The 18337-nt window shown below is 34.0% G+C and overlaps 1 protein-coding gene across 2 annotated transcripts in view; it reads left to right on the top strand.

The window, feature by feature from the left end:
• MTA1-like (metastasis associated 1-like) overlaps positions 1-16684 on the top strand; it is a 135910-nt gene extending 119226 nt beyond the window's left edge. The window contains exons 6-18 of one of the 2 annotated variants that reach the window (XM_088233769.1): positions 1619-1821; positions 3376-3564; positions 4807-4940; positions 5168-5283; positions 5788-5888; positions 6676-6858; positions 8616-8841; positions 9420-9644; positions 10636-10759; positions 12319-12347; positions 14507-14700; positions 15185-15291; positions 15989-16684. In XM_088233769.1, the coding sequence (XP_088089895.1) occupies positions 1619-1821; positions 3376-3564; positions 4807-4940; positions 5168-5283; positions 5788-5888; positions 6676-6858; positions 8616-8841; positions 9420-9644; positions 10636-10759; positions 12319-12347; positions 14507-14700; positions 15185-15291; positions 15989-16091 (1934 nt within the window). In that variant the 3' untranslated portion in view covers positions 16092-16684. The remainder of the gene's footprint in view (positions 1-1618; positions 1822-3375; positions 3565-4806; positions 4941-5167; positions 5284-5787; positions 5889-6675; positions 6859-8615; positions 8842-9419; positions 9645-10635; positions 10760-12318; positions 12348-14506; positions 14701-15184; positions 15292-15988) is intronic. The other variant, XM_088233770.1, reaches the window with a different exon arrangement.
• The last annotated feature ends 1653 nt before the right edge of the window (positions 16685-18337 follow it).

The raw sequence follows: 18337 nt of genomic DNA, 5'->3' as shown, positions 1-18337 counted from the left end.
AATTGTAAAAGGTTACCTTAGGTGATCTGCGGTTACCACATAGTGACTTGAGGGAATTTTTTTCACACAGTTTGTTAGTTACTAAAATCAGTCAATTTTTTTGTACAATATGCCTACAAAAAAAGTTATTATTTATTTTGCAAAATGTATGGAAAATAATATAAATGAATTTTATTTGTAAATAAAAATCTAGACACATAAAAATATTACAAATAAACATATTTTTATGAATAAATGAATTAATTTCATATAATTGTAAAAAGTGTAACAAGCGAAAATTAAATTAATCAAATTCAACGATATTTATAGATGAGAGGTATAACCATCCATCTCCAAATCCGTCTAGCAGCTTTTGCCTTTATTTGAACATTCGTATTTCTTTACTTTTTCTTATTATCTTAATTTATTTTAATTTTATTTATTTAAGAATGATTAGATTAGAATGGAATGAACTGATTGTCAGTAGTTCTTTTATAAACAGACAAAACCAAACATTATAGGGCCAGTACTTGTCCACACACAGCGTGCAAGTTACAAGAAAGATAAATTGAATTTGATGCAGAATTGTCAATCATGAATATTGAAATAAAGTAGAACATTGTGGAAATCCTTATTATATTTAATATGTATCCAGGAAGTAGTCTGTTTTTTAACTTGCAAATGAAAGTCTAGAATAAATTTAATTTTTATGCATCGACCAACCTTTTTATACCCTTACGGGTACAATAAAAACCTAAATAAGATATTGTTGGAAATTGAATATTACAACCAAAATTATCTTCTTTAAAAAAAGGAGAATACAATTCTATTACAAAAGGTTTCAACTAAAATATTTCAATAACAAAATTTTTCAAAGTATTACTGAAGGCATAATTTTTCGTAGAAATAAACAAAAAATGTCACAAAATTTATGTGATTTAAAATGGTTATATTTCTTTTCGAATACAAAAAATTATGATTTTGCTTTCGCTATTTAAATGTTCAATTTATTATCTTCAAATCATTAGAACAAATTTTAGTTTAATACTTAGTCTTTATATGAGAATCGAGATACTAAAGTTAAGTCTAAATTTGAAATGGTGGAATCTGCCGGCCGAAAAGTATTTATATTTTAGTTATATAAAACTTTTAAGTATATGTTTTAATAGAAATACCTTTAAAAATTATTGCTTTTATCTAATTTATGTTTTTTTTATTTTTTATTGTGCGATTTTTAAAAAACATCAGTTTTAAAATGTCTAATACGTATGATTTTCTCAATTTTTGTGTGTTTTACCCGACTACAGCCTTAATATTGCTCCGATTGCCCTGTTCTGTATAACTTGGATTTTTTCAACTCCTTATCGTTTCCATGAACAGGACTGTAAAGCATTAGTTGAAGTTTGGCATTTTTCAAACATAATGATTTGTTTATGTTAGGAGATAAGTAATAAATTATCTAGAATTAGTTATTAATTTAAGTTGGATATATTTATTTTTATAATTAATTTAGTGTTTTACTAGTAAGAAAATTTATGTAATATTGTAAATTTACAAACTAAATGAATAATTAAATACAAATAATTATATTATGATTAAGATGTTAAAAAATAAAACAATTTTTTTGAATTGATTCCAGGCGAAGAAGACCCTCGGAGATTAGAGGATCTGGAGACTGTGGTTTGGACGCCGGAACACGGGCTGACGGACCGACAGATCGACCAGTTCCTGGTTGTGTCCCGCTCCGTGGGAACCTTCGCACGCGCCCTCGACTGCAGCAGCAGCGTCAAGCAACCCTCCTTACACATGTCCGCCGCCGCTGCCAGTAGAGACATTACCCTGGTAAGGGACAAACTAATTCGTGATTAAGTAGAGACTACAACAGTGATGGGCAACCGGTCGATCGCTGCTATTAGGACTGTCGATCGCAGCAAGGCAAAGAAAAAAATAGGTTACAGAAAGACAAAGACTTTCAAGATTTTTTTTATCTATCTAGTTATATTGCAAGCGTAACCAATTTTTTTTTTTTTTTTAATCGTATAGAGTTGAAAATCACTGCACTTAGTGTGAAATAGAACCTAGTGTCCTAGATGAGTATTTTCAACTCCTTCCTATTTTTGAATTTTGACAGGGATGATTTCAAATATTTGTTTTTACACTGCAATATTTCATAGTTCCTGGACTGGATCTTGAAGCTTATGATTGATTACTGATCACCTCTTTTTCACGCAACAGATGTATGAGATATATTGCATTTGGTGTTTTTTTTTTTTTTTAAATTTAAATAAATATTTGCGTTATTATGATTTACCCAAATATTTAACTTTGAAGGCCATTTTCAACGAGTTGTAAATAACTCACTATTAGAAAATGGAATCAAGTTGGGGTAGAGTAGGATTCGAACCACAGACCTTTGGTCCGTGAGTCCGAGACACTAGCCACAGGACCACAACCGGATTTTAAGTTTCCAATGCTGTTCTCTATTTACCATGGGTGCTAATAGAAGTATGATGATTGGCCGATCGCACGGACGCTGGTGAGTAAAAAGCAAACCTCGGGTCTTATCTGGTTGGCAACCCCTGGTCTTAAAATATAGGCATTCTTATGTGCTTGTGGTTGTTTAAAAGTCAATCATTCTGTGCGATTAACCATTCTGTCCATGTGGGTACTTGCAAATTTCTGCAATTTTTCACATCGGTTTTGTTAAACCATCTGTTGCTTCACAAGCGCATTTCATACACCATCCTGTTGATATTTTTGTTTGTTATAATTTATAATCAATTAATAAAACTGAACCCTTTATTGTTGCATGTGATAAATGGCATCAAATAATCTCTGTTTAAAAAGTAAATAAAAATATTTCGTATTCTATAAGTACAAAAAATAATATTTTATAATGTTCTGCTTGCAGTTTCATTTAAATGGTTGATTTGGTGTGAACTTTTAACTTAAAATGTGCAGTATCTAACAACAAGTCAAATGTAGTTACCAACTTGTGCCAGAAACCCAACTAAGTTTTTTTGTCATTATTAGTTGAATGGGACAAGCCGCATTGATTGGTATATTTAAATTTATAAATTTACCAATGGACTGCTTGCATTTATAATGTAAATCAACAACACAAAGTAAACCATGCTTAAACTTATTTTTTATCTTTTTTTTTTCGAAATCATGTGGTTTTTTGTCCTTCCTGCACATTTTGACAAATGGTTCTCCCGCAGTATTGAATTAACATAAACAATATATGTATATTTTTTGTTTCCGGTGTTAGTGCTAGAAGTGTCATATTTTAATCAAAATGTAGGCATTAGAATATGTCATCGTATGTCAAAATAGTGTTTCGGCATATTTTATATCAAGAAATGTCTATGTCTACAAAACCAAACATTATTTTAGTTCCACGCCATGGATACCCTCCACCGGCACGACTATTGCCTGGAAGCCGCCCTTTCCTCCCTTGTGCCCCCCTCAGGCCCCGTCCTGTGCCGGGACGAAATGGAGGAGTGGAGCGCCTCAGAGGCCAACCTATTTGAGGAGGCCCTCGACAAGTATGGAAAGGACTTTAATGACATCCGGACCGACTTTGTAAGTAGACCCATTTTTCCTCTTACAATTGGGTCGAATTAATGTAATAATTAACCCATCTTAAAATACAATTTCATCAAATAAAGCAATGAGGATGTTCTGTGATTTAAAAAAATATATATATTTGATAATGCTACTAAACTAATAATAAATAGTTAATAAACTAAGCCAATAAAATAATTTTATTATTATTATTATGTATCGAATTATCATCGCTGTGATTTTTTTTAAATTTTGTAATTCTAAAATCCCCATAGAAACTTTAAAATTACACCTCTTGGATGTCAGTGAGTGTTTCTGACATTTTAATGTTGACCTTGTACAATTATAAAAACAAATTATTTGTTCGTCAAAATACACTAAACGGCGAAAAACATGGCTATCCCGAAAACCGGAAATCAGTTGCCAAAACAACATAGCGATATAACTGATAGGTTATTGTGAATATGTGGTCACAGAAACATAGTAAAGTATTTATATATATTATTCATTGTGCCATACAATTAAATGCTCTAATTTTTACCATTTGTAAGAAAACATTTTTTATCAAATTTTCCATAGCACTGAATTTTTTCACTGATTTTTTCTCTGTATCATCAATACTCAAACGTTGTTTGTTCAGTTTTGAGTCAGTACTTCAACTATTTACCTGAGATGCAATGCCTCTGAGTGAATGCAAAGTTAAAGGAAGAACTGACTACATGTCTACTAGGTATAGGCACACCAGCAATGGCTGCTTGTCCTTCCATTATTTTTAATAATTGGTTTTCAACTCTACTAACAAAATTATTATGACAGTAAAATACATTGTGTTGACTACAGAGGGCATCTCGGTGACAGATGATTTAGACTTTTATAATTCATTTCATACAAAATGCGAATGATTTTGCCTTGAAATGAAAGTGTACTTTATTCTCTTCGATGTCTATATAAATGTATCCCTAACTTGTTTGTTTCATCGGAAAATCAACTGAAATCTGAACCTCTTTCACAATACATTTTTTTTATCTTTTGACAGTATAATGCCAGAACTAATTCTTATTAGTTTTTACACATATCTAGTAAATTTGATGTATATACATATTTGAAACTCACAAAATTTTCAGTTCATCATTTCAACGAGCATCAGTTGTCGTGATGATGTTTGCATAATATATATATTTACTCAAAACTGTCACGCAGCATTGGAGAAGTGGTGTATTACCATGGTCGGATGTTTGATAAGTGGTGTTTCTGTTATAGTTACCATGGAAAACGTTAAAAAACATAGTGGAATATTACTACATGTGGAAGACAACAGACAGATACGTACAACAGAAGAGAGTGAAGGCTGTGGAAGCTGAGTCCAAGCTGAAACAAGTCTACATTCCCAACTAGTGAGTGTTTGTGGTCGTTTCATACTTCTATTTCTTATTAATCTCGTCAAATTACTAAATATAGGTCACTTGAAACATTAAATTATAAATACCTCCATTTCGTAATATTAATTTTGTAGTAACACCTCACTCTTGAATGGATTAAACATAAAAGTAGCACTGATAAAAAAAATATTTTCACAATGATTTGATTAATATTCCTAATCATTCTTTTTTATTTATTACAGTAATAAACCCAACCCAGCAATTATAAATAATAATAAGTCTAATAATGTGATGAATGGCGGTACAAATGGCTCAGCGGTTAATCTTACTTCGGGAGAGATCTGCAGTTCGTGTCAAGGTAAATAATTTGCAATTTTATCTGTTTTAATATTTGTATGGACACCGGACATTTGAAGCACAGGTGACATCTGTACGCCAAGCTTCTTTAATTTCTTAATTTGAAAATATCTCTTTCTTCATGTCAGTAAAACACAAAACTTTATCTTAAATCAACTATAAATATTCAAGGATCACATTTTTCACAAAAAATCTTTCACACAATGTTTCTTTATTCAAATAAGATTCGATAAGTTGACGTTAGTCGCCCGCCATTAGAAACTAATACATACAAACTTCGAGCCGACATCCGCTACGTGTCATTTAACCACTAGCGCTTGGTTGCATGATCACGATTATAAAAAAATTATTACCTTTTCTAAAAAATTTTTATGTTACAAAATATTTACATTGAGTTGAATTTCTATTTTATCACACTAAACAATAGATACTTCTCTTAATTAATTCATTTAGTTTTTCAGTGCACAGTAATTTCGTGAGTATAATATGTATTTTTCTTTTTTAGCAACTTCATCTTCTCAGTGGTATGGGTGGGGTCCCTCACAATTACAGAGTAGATTATGTTCCTCATGTTGGCAGTACTGGAAAAAATATGGCGGATTTAAAGTAAGTTTTCACACAACATTTAAAAAAGAACTTGAGAATGTTATCGTACCTTTATGTCGATCAATTGACTTACAGGCATTTAATTTTTACATTTCGTTGGATGGATGCAAAACTAACTGTATTGTCACATTTTTGTCATAAAAAATGTATTTAATTCGTTAGCGGACATTTTTTTCTCATAGGATCCACTCAAATGGACACATCATAACTTTCCTATTTTTTTTTTTAATATTTCACTTCCAATTGGACTGTAGTTGATGGTTTAAAGTAAATGTTTTTGATTAACATACTGAGACACTTTAGTTACTGACTGTTTTTTACAGGGACACGATAAATATCTGCTACCATATAATTACTTCTTAATTAAGGCTATAGCTATCCTTTCACTACTAAGGTCTTTTGGACTGACAGCTAAAGCCGTCATTTCCTAAATGAAAATCTTGAATTATTACATTTTTTAAGAAATTTTTCATTATAATATAAATATTACCTCACTATAAATATGTATTGTGCTAAGATATTTTTTTGTTTTTAGAATTGAATTATGTTAGAGAATATTGCTATTTATATTGAATTATTGTTTAATATTTTTAAAAGGTTTGGTCAAATGGATCCACCTATCAATTTGTGCACTACCCACACACATCCCATTATTGTGTTTTTTTTTTTTTTGCAGTTTTCACACGCAATGAAATGTCAGTTGTAGAACTGAAAATAGAGTATCGCACAATATTTTTGTCATTGTTTAGTATACCGAATAACCAAATTTTTTACTATTTGATTCCAGGTGGCTGGAGGAGCGTGCGAAGGGGAACCGGAAGCCATCTCGCTCAGTAGTAGCGGGGCTCCTGCGAGCGGGGGTGGAGCGGTGCGGGCGCGCGGACGCAGCAGCGACGGGGAGGAGACAGGACCCCCGCACTCGGCCTTCTCCCACCGCCCCCACCGGTGTTCCATGCTCAATTGTGGCAAGGTAACCAACCAACCGACGCCTGTTTTTCTCAGCTGTAATTGAAACAACACGTCTTGAATTATTTGAGTTGAATGTGATGGTGGTTGTTACCTATAATGAACATTGATTTCAACTTCGATACATTACAACTAGGTTACTTCATAATCAACATTTGAGAGTTACCCACTCAGAACCCTTTTTCTTACCTTCCTCCATGAATACTACAAATAAACAAATCATGCATTCAAATCATTATAATATGATTTTAACGAATCACGGCTCGCCTATTTCTAGCATTCACGGAGGAAGATACAAATGTGTGTTTTTGGTGGGTAACTCAAAAATGCTGATTATGAAGTTACATAGTTGTACTTTTTATTATTTTGACCAACGAGCGCTTTCGCCTAAGTAGGCATAATAAAAAGTAAAACTAAACCAAGAAGTTTCATTGATAAGTTTATTTATAATTTTATCATCATCATTAACCATGGAGTTTTATCAAGTAATATCAACAAAAAACATTAATATTACATAGTTGTAGTAATTTCAATTAAATCACCACATTACCCCCGCTCTTCCAATAAACTCGATCCAAGCTTCCTTAAGCGGTCTTCTACCATTTTAGTTTCCCTTCTCTGGACTTTCTCCAACAACTCTATTTTTCTTAAAATAGGGACTCCAGATTTGTGTAATTTTTTCCATGGTTATATTTTCTGTCTCTAAAACACGGAGTATTAGATGTACACTTATCAGCTTACTGGTGTATATACAGTAAAACCTCGCTTTTGCGTTCCTTAATTTTACACATTTTCCCGCATTTTACGTCGTAATGCTCACATCCCATTTTTTCCATACTTTCTCATTCAAATATTCCCTCTAATTAAAGTTTTTTTACGTCTTTCATAACCTCGGTTTTACATTGAATTTTTTTCGAAACTCATTCGATCTGTCAAAAGACGTCAAGGCGTGCCACCGTGTTTACCCAAAATACAGAATAAAATCAAGATAAATAAAAAAGGGTAAATTATTGTCTCAAAGTAAATAAAATTCATAGTAGGTGCAACCTTTTTGTTTAAGTGTCTAATTTTGCCATTTTACTCAATTGTGACACCCAGTTGACGCATGTTTAGTAAAAATAAAGTCTTTACATCAATAAATTACAATGCAGAGAGTTTAAAAATGTGGCAATAGAAATATTTTTTGAAGTTATAAACATAATGTGAAAAGAAGATAGTTATAAAAGTGTGAAACAGTTTTTCCGCCATGTAAGTGGAAATGGAATTAAATTTCCCAACATTTAGGGGAATAATCACTACATGTAATTTAAGCCAATAAAATTGTTTAAACATGTTTTTTAAATTCATTAAAAAAATACATAATATTATTGATTGAAAAAATACGAAATATTACTAATGAAATCATTGGAAATTGGTATAAATATTCGTAATCACTAATTATGACTGTTTTTACAATTTTTCTGGCAATATATATACACTATAGTCTGATACATCAATTTTATTTTTATGTAATTCTGTTTTTTCCATACGTTTTTCATTTCCTCACTTCAACAAGTTTTACACTTTTTTTTGTTGCTTCCTTAAAAACTTAAAAAGGAGGTCTAACTGTAATAATAATGATAAAATACCTGCAAATATATTTTTGGCATTGAGTTTAAGTGACAAATATGCTAAATGTTATAAGAATTACCTCGTAAGTTATTTTATTTGATCCAATATATACATGACCCAGCAACACTAAGAGTGCATTGCCACCCGCAGGAATTCAAGCTCAAGGCGCAGCTTGCGCGGCACGTGGCGGGCGCGCACGGCGTGTCACTCCGCGCTGGCTCGCCGCGGCCCGTCATGAAGACGCGCGCCGCCTTCTACCTGCGCACCTCCCCGCTTACGCGCCTGGCGCGCCGCTTGTCGCGCGCATTGCGCCGCCCACGACGCATCGCTCGCGCGCCCTTCACGCCCGTCAACATCCACCAGGTCAAGCACGACTGTAAGGACACCTCAAGTTATATAATTTAATTAGGAACTTGTGTTTATCGGCTGATATGCTCTTATCTTGCCTTTCTGGTAAGCTCGTTTCACTTCCTGTTTATCGCACTCCCGACAAAGTAGTCATTACCCCAATAAATCTGATTTTTAGTTACGTATGCAGAATAAATTATAAAAATAATCTTATGCAAAAAAATACTTCTCCAACAGTGCCCTATTTTGACTATTTTATTTGTGATGATTGAGATTTTCTTTAAATAACATGATATCATTTTTTAAGACAAATCTAAATATACATGACGCATCAGCACTGCTTTAAATGGTGAAAAGAAAAACAAAAACTCAAAGAAAATACAAAAAAGTTTTGGCCCCCCCTGAAAAATCTCCTTTATTCAATTCGTTTTTTAATGTATTTACAGGCTGTAACTATTTCTTGATGCAGACCATTCCATACATCCACAGATCTGCCATTTATAAAATGTTTAGCTAGGTTGAAGTTGACCTTTGGCTTTTCTTATTACATAAAATATCCTCAGTTGTGTATTCGCGTATATAATCAAGTATGATTTGTGATTGCAGGCAGCGTGGGCATGGGCGGCATGAGCCCCGCGGAGCTGGAGGCGCTGGCAGCGGGGCGCGGCGGGCGCGCGCGCGGGCAGGTGGCGCGCGTGGCGGAGCGCCTGGCGGGTCCCGCGCCGCCCGCGCCCCCCGGCGCCCCGCAACACGCCTGGCTGCGCCTCACGCCCAAGGATCGCATGCCCCAGCCGCCCAAGGTGGCCTTCCCCAAGCCTCCCAAGGCTCCAGGTAATTACACTCACCTAGGCTTAAGAAATCACATTTAATCAGTGTGATCTCACTGAGAATCGAACCTAGAACCCTCCGTGCATGTGGCAATCGTCTTAGCCAACGCTTTTTACAAAGGGCCTTAGTCAATTTTTCCATCTTACGTCCACATCGCAATTAAATGAGGAAGTTAAGTGCTACAAAAAATTTGACATACAAAATGTTTTCATTCACGCAGTAAAAATTAAAGATTTTAATTGTATTCCAATGTTTCTCAACAATGTATGATAAAATTTATAAAAAAGGTTTTAATAAAAATGAACTACTGTGAAAAGTCACAGGTTCACCTGAAAACGTGTTAATGATAACCAATCAATTATAATGTTGTGGTAGATTTCTGGTTTCAGGGTAGCCTTGTTTTTTTTACATTTAGCGTGTTTTATAAAAATATGAAAAAAAGTTTTTGGTTTAGTTTGATAGTCATGTTAATAAACAAATATGTATTTTTTTTAAACCACTGAACTTCCTCGTTTATGTAATTTTTTTCATTTTGTGTAATATTTATTTAATATGGAATTAACTTTTATGAATATAATATATTGATGTATTTTTTTAAAATGTAAAACAATTTAAATTTCAGTTTAAGAATAATATCATGTTTTTGTTTTTAATACTGTTCCTCTGCAAGAAGACAAGCTCTTGTTCTTGGAATGGGACTTGCACTGAATTATCATTAATACAAGTATCAATAGAATTTATATAATAAAAATAATAAATTTATAATAAAATTTTTATTTCAATAAATCTACCATAAAAAAAATGTCGATTCACAAATTTCTGACTTCCGACAAAACATCAAAAATTAATTATGTGAATCATACATAGACAGCTCATTTATTTCAATTTTAGTCACCTCTAATTTAGGGGTTGTTTTAACACGTTCGTAGCTTAAAATTAAATCTGTGAAAATTGTTCGTATATCTGGCGGTTTCATAATTTTTTGTCCTGGCAGATGGCAGCCTAATGTACGAGCGCATACCCAACAAGGCTGAGGCGGAGGGAATCCGGCCGGTTCCGGGAACTTCTCCCTCTCCAGCCCTGAAGCGGCGCTACGATGACCTCAACGGTGTGGACAGTAAGTCTCCTTGGTGGGGTGGTCCCCAACACCACACTACTAACTGGGATTAAACAGATTCGAGCTGCTGTATTCATACCTTCACAAACATACAAACGATCGAGCCAAAAAAACACTGAGGTGTCTTGTAAATTCGAAATGTCTGGTGTTTCACATATTAAGAATCCTATTCTTACTTAACCTATCTGCAACTAATGATGCATACGACGCGCTGCATTGTTTCATCAAATGTTGCATACTTCATTCATGAAGGCGAAGATATGTTAAAATATTAGTTAGACTCCTTTATGATGGCGCTATCATCTTTTTACACTTTAAATTACATTTTTAAAAAAATATTTCAACTCTTAATTCAATATATTTTAGAAAAATACTTTGATTGTTTATCACAGTAAATATATGATCTCATTAAGTGTCTGCATGAGAGTTATGGCAGTTGTGTATTTAAATAATAAAAATAAATGTTTGCGTTCTTATATTTCAATTTTTGGGGACATTTGAAGAGTTCTAAATAACTCACTGTTAGAAAATGGGAATCAATTTGTTTCAGAGTGGGGATTGAACCTCGCACATTTGGCATGTGAGTTTGGGAGACTACAGCGAGCCACAATCCGGTTCTGTTTCAATTATGATGAAGCAATATGAAATAAAAACATCTCGAATCTATTTTTCCGATATTGTGTGCTGTGAAAATAATTTGTCCTACTAAAACACTAACTTTTTAATTCTAATTTCATGTAGAACGCTTATTACAATTTATAATCATTTCATTTGAAGCGGTGCTGTTATTTTAAATCAATTCAATATTATTCATAAATCATTTTATTTGTATTAATGTATAAGAGATATTAAAATCTTCTCTCATAATCCAATAAATAGAACCTTTTTATTTAAAAAATATTTATGTGCCTACTATATATTATTTTCAATATTTTTTTTTTTAAAAGACAGCTGCATATTAATGTTTAAGTACCTAACATCCTCCTTTTCATCTAGATCAAAGAAATATCCATTTTTAATAATATTATGTCTTAATTATTTTAACCCTTGGCCCCTGAGTGCTAACTAAATAACCTTTTATATTAGGGTAATATTTATGCTTTCACAGTGAATATCTTTTGTTCATTTAATTTCAGTATTTTACATATTTTTACTCTATGATTATTAAATCAGCCTTAAAATGAGTGCTCGATTATGATGTTTTATGGAGATGAAACGATACAGTCTCCGGATACAAAAAAAACATTAAAAATTGAATACATGTATGATGATGCAGGGTGTATAACAAAAATAGTTTTACCCATTTTTAAGGTAATAATTTTCTAAATAAACTATGCCACTTGTTACGATTTTTCTAAAATCTTTGTTTTACCTTAAAAATGCCTGGACAAACAGTATTATTAGTAGTTTTTTTTTCTATAAACCTAAATTACTGTTCCTTAATAAACAATGTTACTCTCAGAGGGTTAACCAAATGAATGATTTATGTAAACAAATCCATAAGATGGATATTCCTTTGTATCGGATGTAAACTAATAGTTTGTTTTTTGCGTTTGTTGGCTTCTACTCTGACTTGGATTGGGATGACGGTGAGTGACAAAGTGAGAATTTTTCTCATGTTTTATTAATACATTTTGATTGTGCATTATTTAATAGCTCTTGTTCATTGGGAGTATTTAAACTTGACGCTGTTCATTCAACTTATATTCTCCATTGTATTTTGTTTTGTAGCGAGTTAATATTTCAAATATTATATTTAATGTTTATAATAACTAGATATAGGTATACTTTATCAATTGTGTTTAAAGAAAAGGCGTTCCGTTATAAATAAAGTAAATTTTGGCAACAATATGTTTACCATTTTAACCCAAGAATACAAGACTTGATATATCTCTTTTATTTAAAAAAAATAATGATGTCGCTAATTTTGCTATAACAGACATGAATTATTTTTATTGATTATGGAAGTTTTATATTTAAATTCCTTTATTTAAAAACATGTAATCGTTTGCTTAATGTAACACGACATTACATCGCCGATGTTTTAGCACCCTCTTTTATGAGTTTATGGTGTTCAAGATACAGTTAGATCACATCTAAATATAGTTGTCGTGCATCTAATGTATATTTTGTTATTGTATTTTTTTCTCACTTCTCAAATGAAAAAAAGTGAGTTTGATTTGCTATAACAGTTTAAAAATTCATTGGGTAAATAATTTTAACTAGAACTTGAATCGAAATTTGTCACAGTTTTGTAAAAGCTTTTGTACAAACAATGGAGGGTACACCTTTTTCTTAAACACTATTGTTATTGGATGTGTGTGTGTGTATATGTACAAACTCGAAGTTGGTAGTAATTTGTGTTAAAACTAATACTAGAAGCGTTTGAATTTATTAAGTATTATTTGAAAAGGTTTTTTAATTTAAAAAAAGTATTTCAACAAATTTGACTGAATTTTTTTGAGGTAAAAGTTCTTGTAGTTTTTTTTAGTAACACCACATATTGGTAGTTAGATGAGACATTCTGTATTTTTTTAATGATCAAGAGAGCTGAAATAAGACATTGATCCAATCTACAAACTGAAATATGTAAGTGTTGTCCAGTTTTGAAGAATTAATAACCTTTTTAAATATTCTTTCGGTTTTAAATATTTATCAAAACTGTTAAAAACTAAAAAGCTGAAAAAATACAGATGGTCCCTTCTGCCATCTCACTACCGATATAAATGTGCATATGGGGTTAAGGAGTCATCTTTCTGTATTCAAACTAATATTGGAGCCAAAAAAGAGAAAGATACAAAAAGTAAATTTTATACTGGTGGTGATTTTATAGTTAATGCCATGCGTGTGTGTTTATCACTGCCTGTCGACGTTCTGGATAGCATTACAGTCATCATTTAGGCAAACGTAATGGATTTATTAGTAAAATATATCAGTGTTTTTCAACCTGTAGGTCATGACGCCGTGTCGTGTCCCCAACGAGGATTGCAGTCGCAAGCAAAGTAAAAATTTAAAGCAAGAGCTTAGGGTACCCTATTAACTACACTAAAAATACAATAATTTCAGCGAGAAGGCTATGCCTATTTATTTTTTGACGATTTGAAAATCGTGGTTCTATTTTTGAATCACAAGCAATCAACATTAGATGGGGCAAATGACTAATAATTACAAAGCTTCCCTTGCCAGCTATGGATACTCATCTTTTCTCTTCAATTAGAAAACGTCAATCTTATTCTAATTAAATACCGTTTTAAGCATACCATCATGGAGGGGACCCGTCACAATAGATCTTCACAGGTCGCAGTGACGTCAGGAGCTCGCATAGCACTGACACCCCCCCCCACCATCACTAAGAATAAGCATACCTTCAGCAGCAAGATAAATATAAGACTTAACGATCTTCCTGCTGACGGCCCGCTGAACCCGCTCCCATCTTACACATAATTTTTTTAAAGGTAGGACGTACGAGTAGTATAATAAAATTAACGTCCTAGGGGTCACCAGATTTTTTTTTACTCATTAAAGGCTCGCATATTCATAAAGATTGGGGAGCTCTGAATTATATAAATGGTGTCGAAAACATTAACAAGTAGTGCTAGAAATACACCGCATATCAACCCGGAAGAACATCAGCAGTATCTGAAAGGCCGTGAAAATGTATGCCATTGTATATATTAATTGTTTGGTCTTAATACCATTACTCGGAGATGAGTTGTACTGTGCGTATTAACTCGAGTTGTGTTTCCAGGGGGCGCGGCGGAGGGCGGCGCGGGCGCGGGAGCAGCAGCGGCGGCAGCCAGCGCCGGGGAGCGTCCCCCCCCAGCCAAGCGGCCCAACAAGCACCCGCAGCCCATGCAGAGGCCCTCCCCTGAGCAGTACGCCGCTATGTGTGCGCGCGCCCAAGCCACTGGGCAGCCGCTTCCCAAACATATTTTCGCACACGTAATTTCATTTTACAATTATTTTCTGTGTCCGGTGGGATTTAATATACAGTTCTGTGTGTGAAATAGAACCAGCATCCTGGACGATGGCTACTCAGGTAAAAATCCTGAAAAAGGAAATCAAGTAGGGATAAGTCCACCTCATCGTGAAATGATTGGCGCATTCGCTTACCATGCTCGAGGTCCCGGGTTCGATCCTGGGATGATTAACACGAAATATTCATTAAAAATGTGCAGTGCAACAATTTACAAATGTTTATTTTTAACAAATTTACTAGGCTTTTCTCAATTATTACTTTCCAATTTTTTTATATAGCAACTATTGTCAAAATATACCAAATCCCTCTTTTTTTTTTTTTTTTACATAGTAAATTACAGTTTCTGTGATTTGGAGTGCAATTTTTAATATTATTAAATGTTTCAATTGAATATGTGTTGTAGTTTTAATCTGAATGCAATCAATAATTTGTATGTTTGCTGAGCAGGTAAACGGAAAACCTGGAGCTGGAGTGGGGGCGCGGGGAAGGCGACACGTCATCAGTTGGATGGACGCTCCCGATGACCTCTACTTCCGCGTTACGGACCAAGCCAAGTTAGTACAATTTTCTGCTTATGTATTTATTTTATTTTCAGGGCACAAAAACAAACCTCATTTACCTGCTTTTTACGCCGAAATGTTCAGGTCCCATTTTTCTGCATACATTATAAATCAAATACTCCCCCTATTCAACGTTTCTTAGGTTTTTCTTTTTTTTTATGTTTTACGTTGAAAAAATTCTTTCAATCTGTCTCAGTTCTACATAAAAATAGTACCACTCGCCGCCGCGTTATCATAAAAGTGTAAAACAGTTTTGCCGCAATCTAAATGACATTGAATTTCCTGCGATTTTTAGTAATGCCATGGTTGAAAAGGTGGTAACAAATAAATAACATTTTACAATATTTAGAAGAAAAATTATTGCATGTATTTTTTTGTGTTTTTATATTTAAGCATTTACACATCACAAAATTATTTATAGGTGTTGTTTTTGAATTGATTTAAAAAACAGATGATAATATTGTTAGAAAAAAAACAAAAATCAAAATCTTTTAATGAAATCATTGTCCTCATTGAAATCATTGTCCATAATCCCCAATTATGACATTTAAAAAAAAAAATCTTGCAAAATATTTATGTAATTCTGTTTTTTCCCATTAACCTCAATTTTACGCCTTTTTTGTTGCTCCCTTGAAAACCTTTATTTTGACTGGATTAGTTGCTATGTAGCTGTAACTGGAAGTATTTGCAGGGTGCGGCGAAGGAGCCTCACAGTGGTGGAGCTGCGGAGGGCGGCACGCAAGCCGTGGCGTCCGCTGGCCGGGGGCAAAGTCCCCCGCAGGTGGTCATCCTAGACTGACCCCCCCCACAGCCCCACCCCTACACCATGGAGGCTCTCCTGGGATAGTGCTAGTGACCTATATTGTACATTGGACCAGAGACCTGACTCTGCAGAGGTCAGGATTTTTACTAAGCGAATTATATTTTAAGTTATTCAAGGTTTTTGATATAGTGATTAATTTAGTGTTGGTGACTATGGCTGCGAAGAGCGTGCTCGGCTCCTACGCGCCCGCCCATCGTGTGTATGTTCCACTTTTTGTGTTTTTCTGTGTCTACGTAAGATGGAACTCGGAAACAGTAATCTGATTGTGAAATATAATAGTTAATCCGGTTTTACGCGAGTCCTCTCGGTGTTTATCCGATGATTCACTTCCTCCGTGGATTGTATGTAAATTTTAACTATAAATTTGTATCAGAAGTTGAAGTGAACACAAAGTGTATTTTGGTACCACGATCCCCGAAGGAAATCTGTAGATAATTTGGAGGCACTCAGGCGGCACGAAGTGGAATGTCTCGGTACATACTGATATGTAATTTTAATTCAAATCGGAGATTCGTTGTAGGATAATTTACATTTTTTTCATAAATAAAGCACAAATTCAGAAAATACAGCGTTGTTTTATTTTTTGTACTACTTATAATCTATTCACAGGTTTGTCAAATAAGTTTATGTATATCATTTAATTAAAAGTAACTACAGTATACAAAGCAACAGAATGCTGGCAGAGTAGAATTCTTTCGGATGTTTTCTTCAATAACAAAAAAAGACCATCTGAGCTCGAGAGAGCCACATGTTGCTTATTAATATTATTCTATTTCCAACCGTACCAGCGGCAAACTCTATCTTTATCATCTCTACCATTATCAGAGTAAGTTCACCGAATCTTTTAGCTTTCTTGGAAAATATGGGTTTCAAATTACCTACCCTGTTTTCGATGTTTTATAATTTTTTCATAACCTTTGTATCTGTACATTCTTGAACTTATTTTTAGGAACATGCCGTGTAATATGTGTATATAAATATTAAATTTATTTAAATTATATGTACATGTATGTACGAGGGTGTTCAGAAAATAACAGGAATTTTTAAATTTCGTGGGTTTGGAGAGTCCGATAATCTTTTTTAAAAATTATGTTGGTATACATGCCCCTGACGTATGCTAAAATTTTCAGCTGTATTCATTGTTTACTTTGTCTGTGGCAGCCGCTAAGGATAGACATGTTTTTATAAGCTCGGTGATTTTCGTTTGTTAAAAAAAATGGATCAAAGAATTTGTATCAAATTTTGTGTAAAAAAATTAAATAAAGTTTGTGAAATGTTACAAAGGCTATGGTGAGTTTGCTATAAGTAAAACAAGAGTTTAAGAGTGGTGTATAAGCGTTTCCAAGATGGCCGTGAAGACGTTGAAGATGACGAACGGCACGGACGCCCCAGCACATCAACGACTGATGAAAACGTGGCTAAAGTGTATGAAATGGTTATGAGCGATCGCCGAATCACAATCAGAGAAGTCGCTGATCATGTTGGCATACCAATTGGCTCATGCCATGAAATTTTTTCTAATGTTTTGGCTATGAAACGCGTGGCAGCAAAATTTGTTCCAAAATTGTTAAATTTTAAACAAAAACAGCGGCGAATGGAAGTTGCTCAGGTGTCACTAAATGGAGTAAACGACAATGCAGAATTCATAAAACGTGTTGTAACAGGTGACGAAACATGGGTTTACGGATACAACGTCAAAACTAAGGCTCAATCGTCCCAGTGGAGGCATTCTGGATTGTCAAGACCGAAAAAGAGTGCGGTCGAATGTGAAGGTGATGCTCGCTGTTTTCTTCGATTTTAATGGCATAGTTCATCATGAATTCTTGCCACGAGGTCAAATGGTCAATAAGGAGTACTATCGAGTAGTTCAACGCCGTTTACCGTGAAGCAATCCAAAAAAAAACGCCTGGATTTGTGGCAAAACAATTCATGACTTTTGCACCACGATAATGCACCTGCTCACATTTCATTGCTAGTTCATAAATTTTTGGCCAAAAACAATACTGTAACGATGTCCCAGCCTCCATATTCGCCAGACATGTCTCCGTATGACTTTTTCCTATTTCCAAAAATAAAGAGAACCTTAAACGGCCATCGTTTTACAAGCATAGGTGACATTTAAACCGCATCGGTAAAAGAGCTACAGGCTATCCCAAAGATCGAGTTTAAGAAGGGTTTTGAGGATTGGAAGAAGCGCTGGAACAAGTGCATAATATC

Source organism: Micrasema longulum, unplaced genomic scaffold, assembly GCF_059751315.1.
Source record: "Micrasema longulum isolate JH-2025_06_02 unplaced genomic scaffold, ASM5975131v1 h1tg001149l, whole genome shotgun sequence".
Classification (NCBI taxonomy): Eukaryota; Metazoa; Arthropoda; class Insecta; order Trichoptera; family Brachycentridae; genus Micrasema; species Micrasema longulum.
This window is presented reverse-complemented; position numbering and strand designations above follow the sequence as displayed.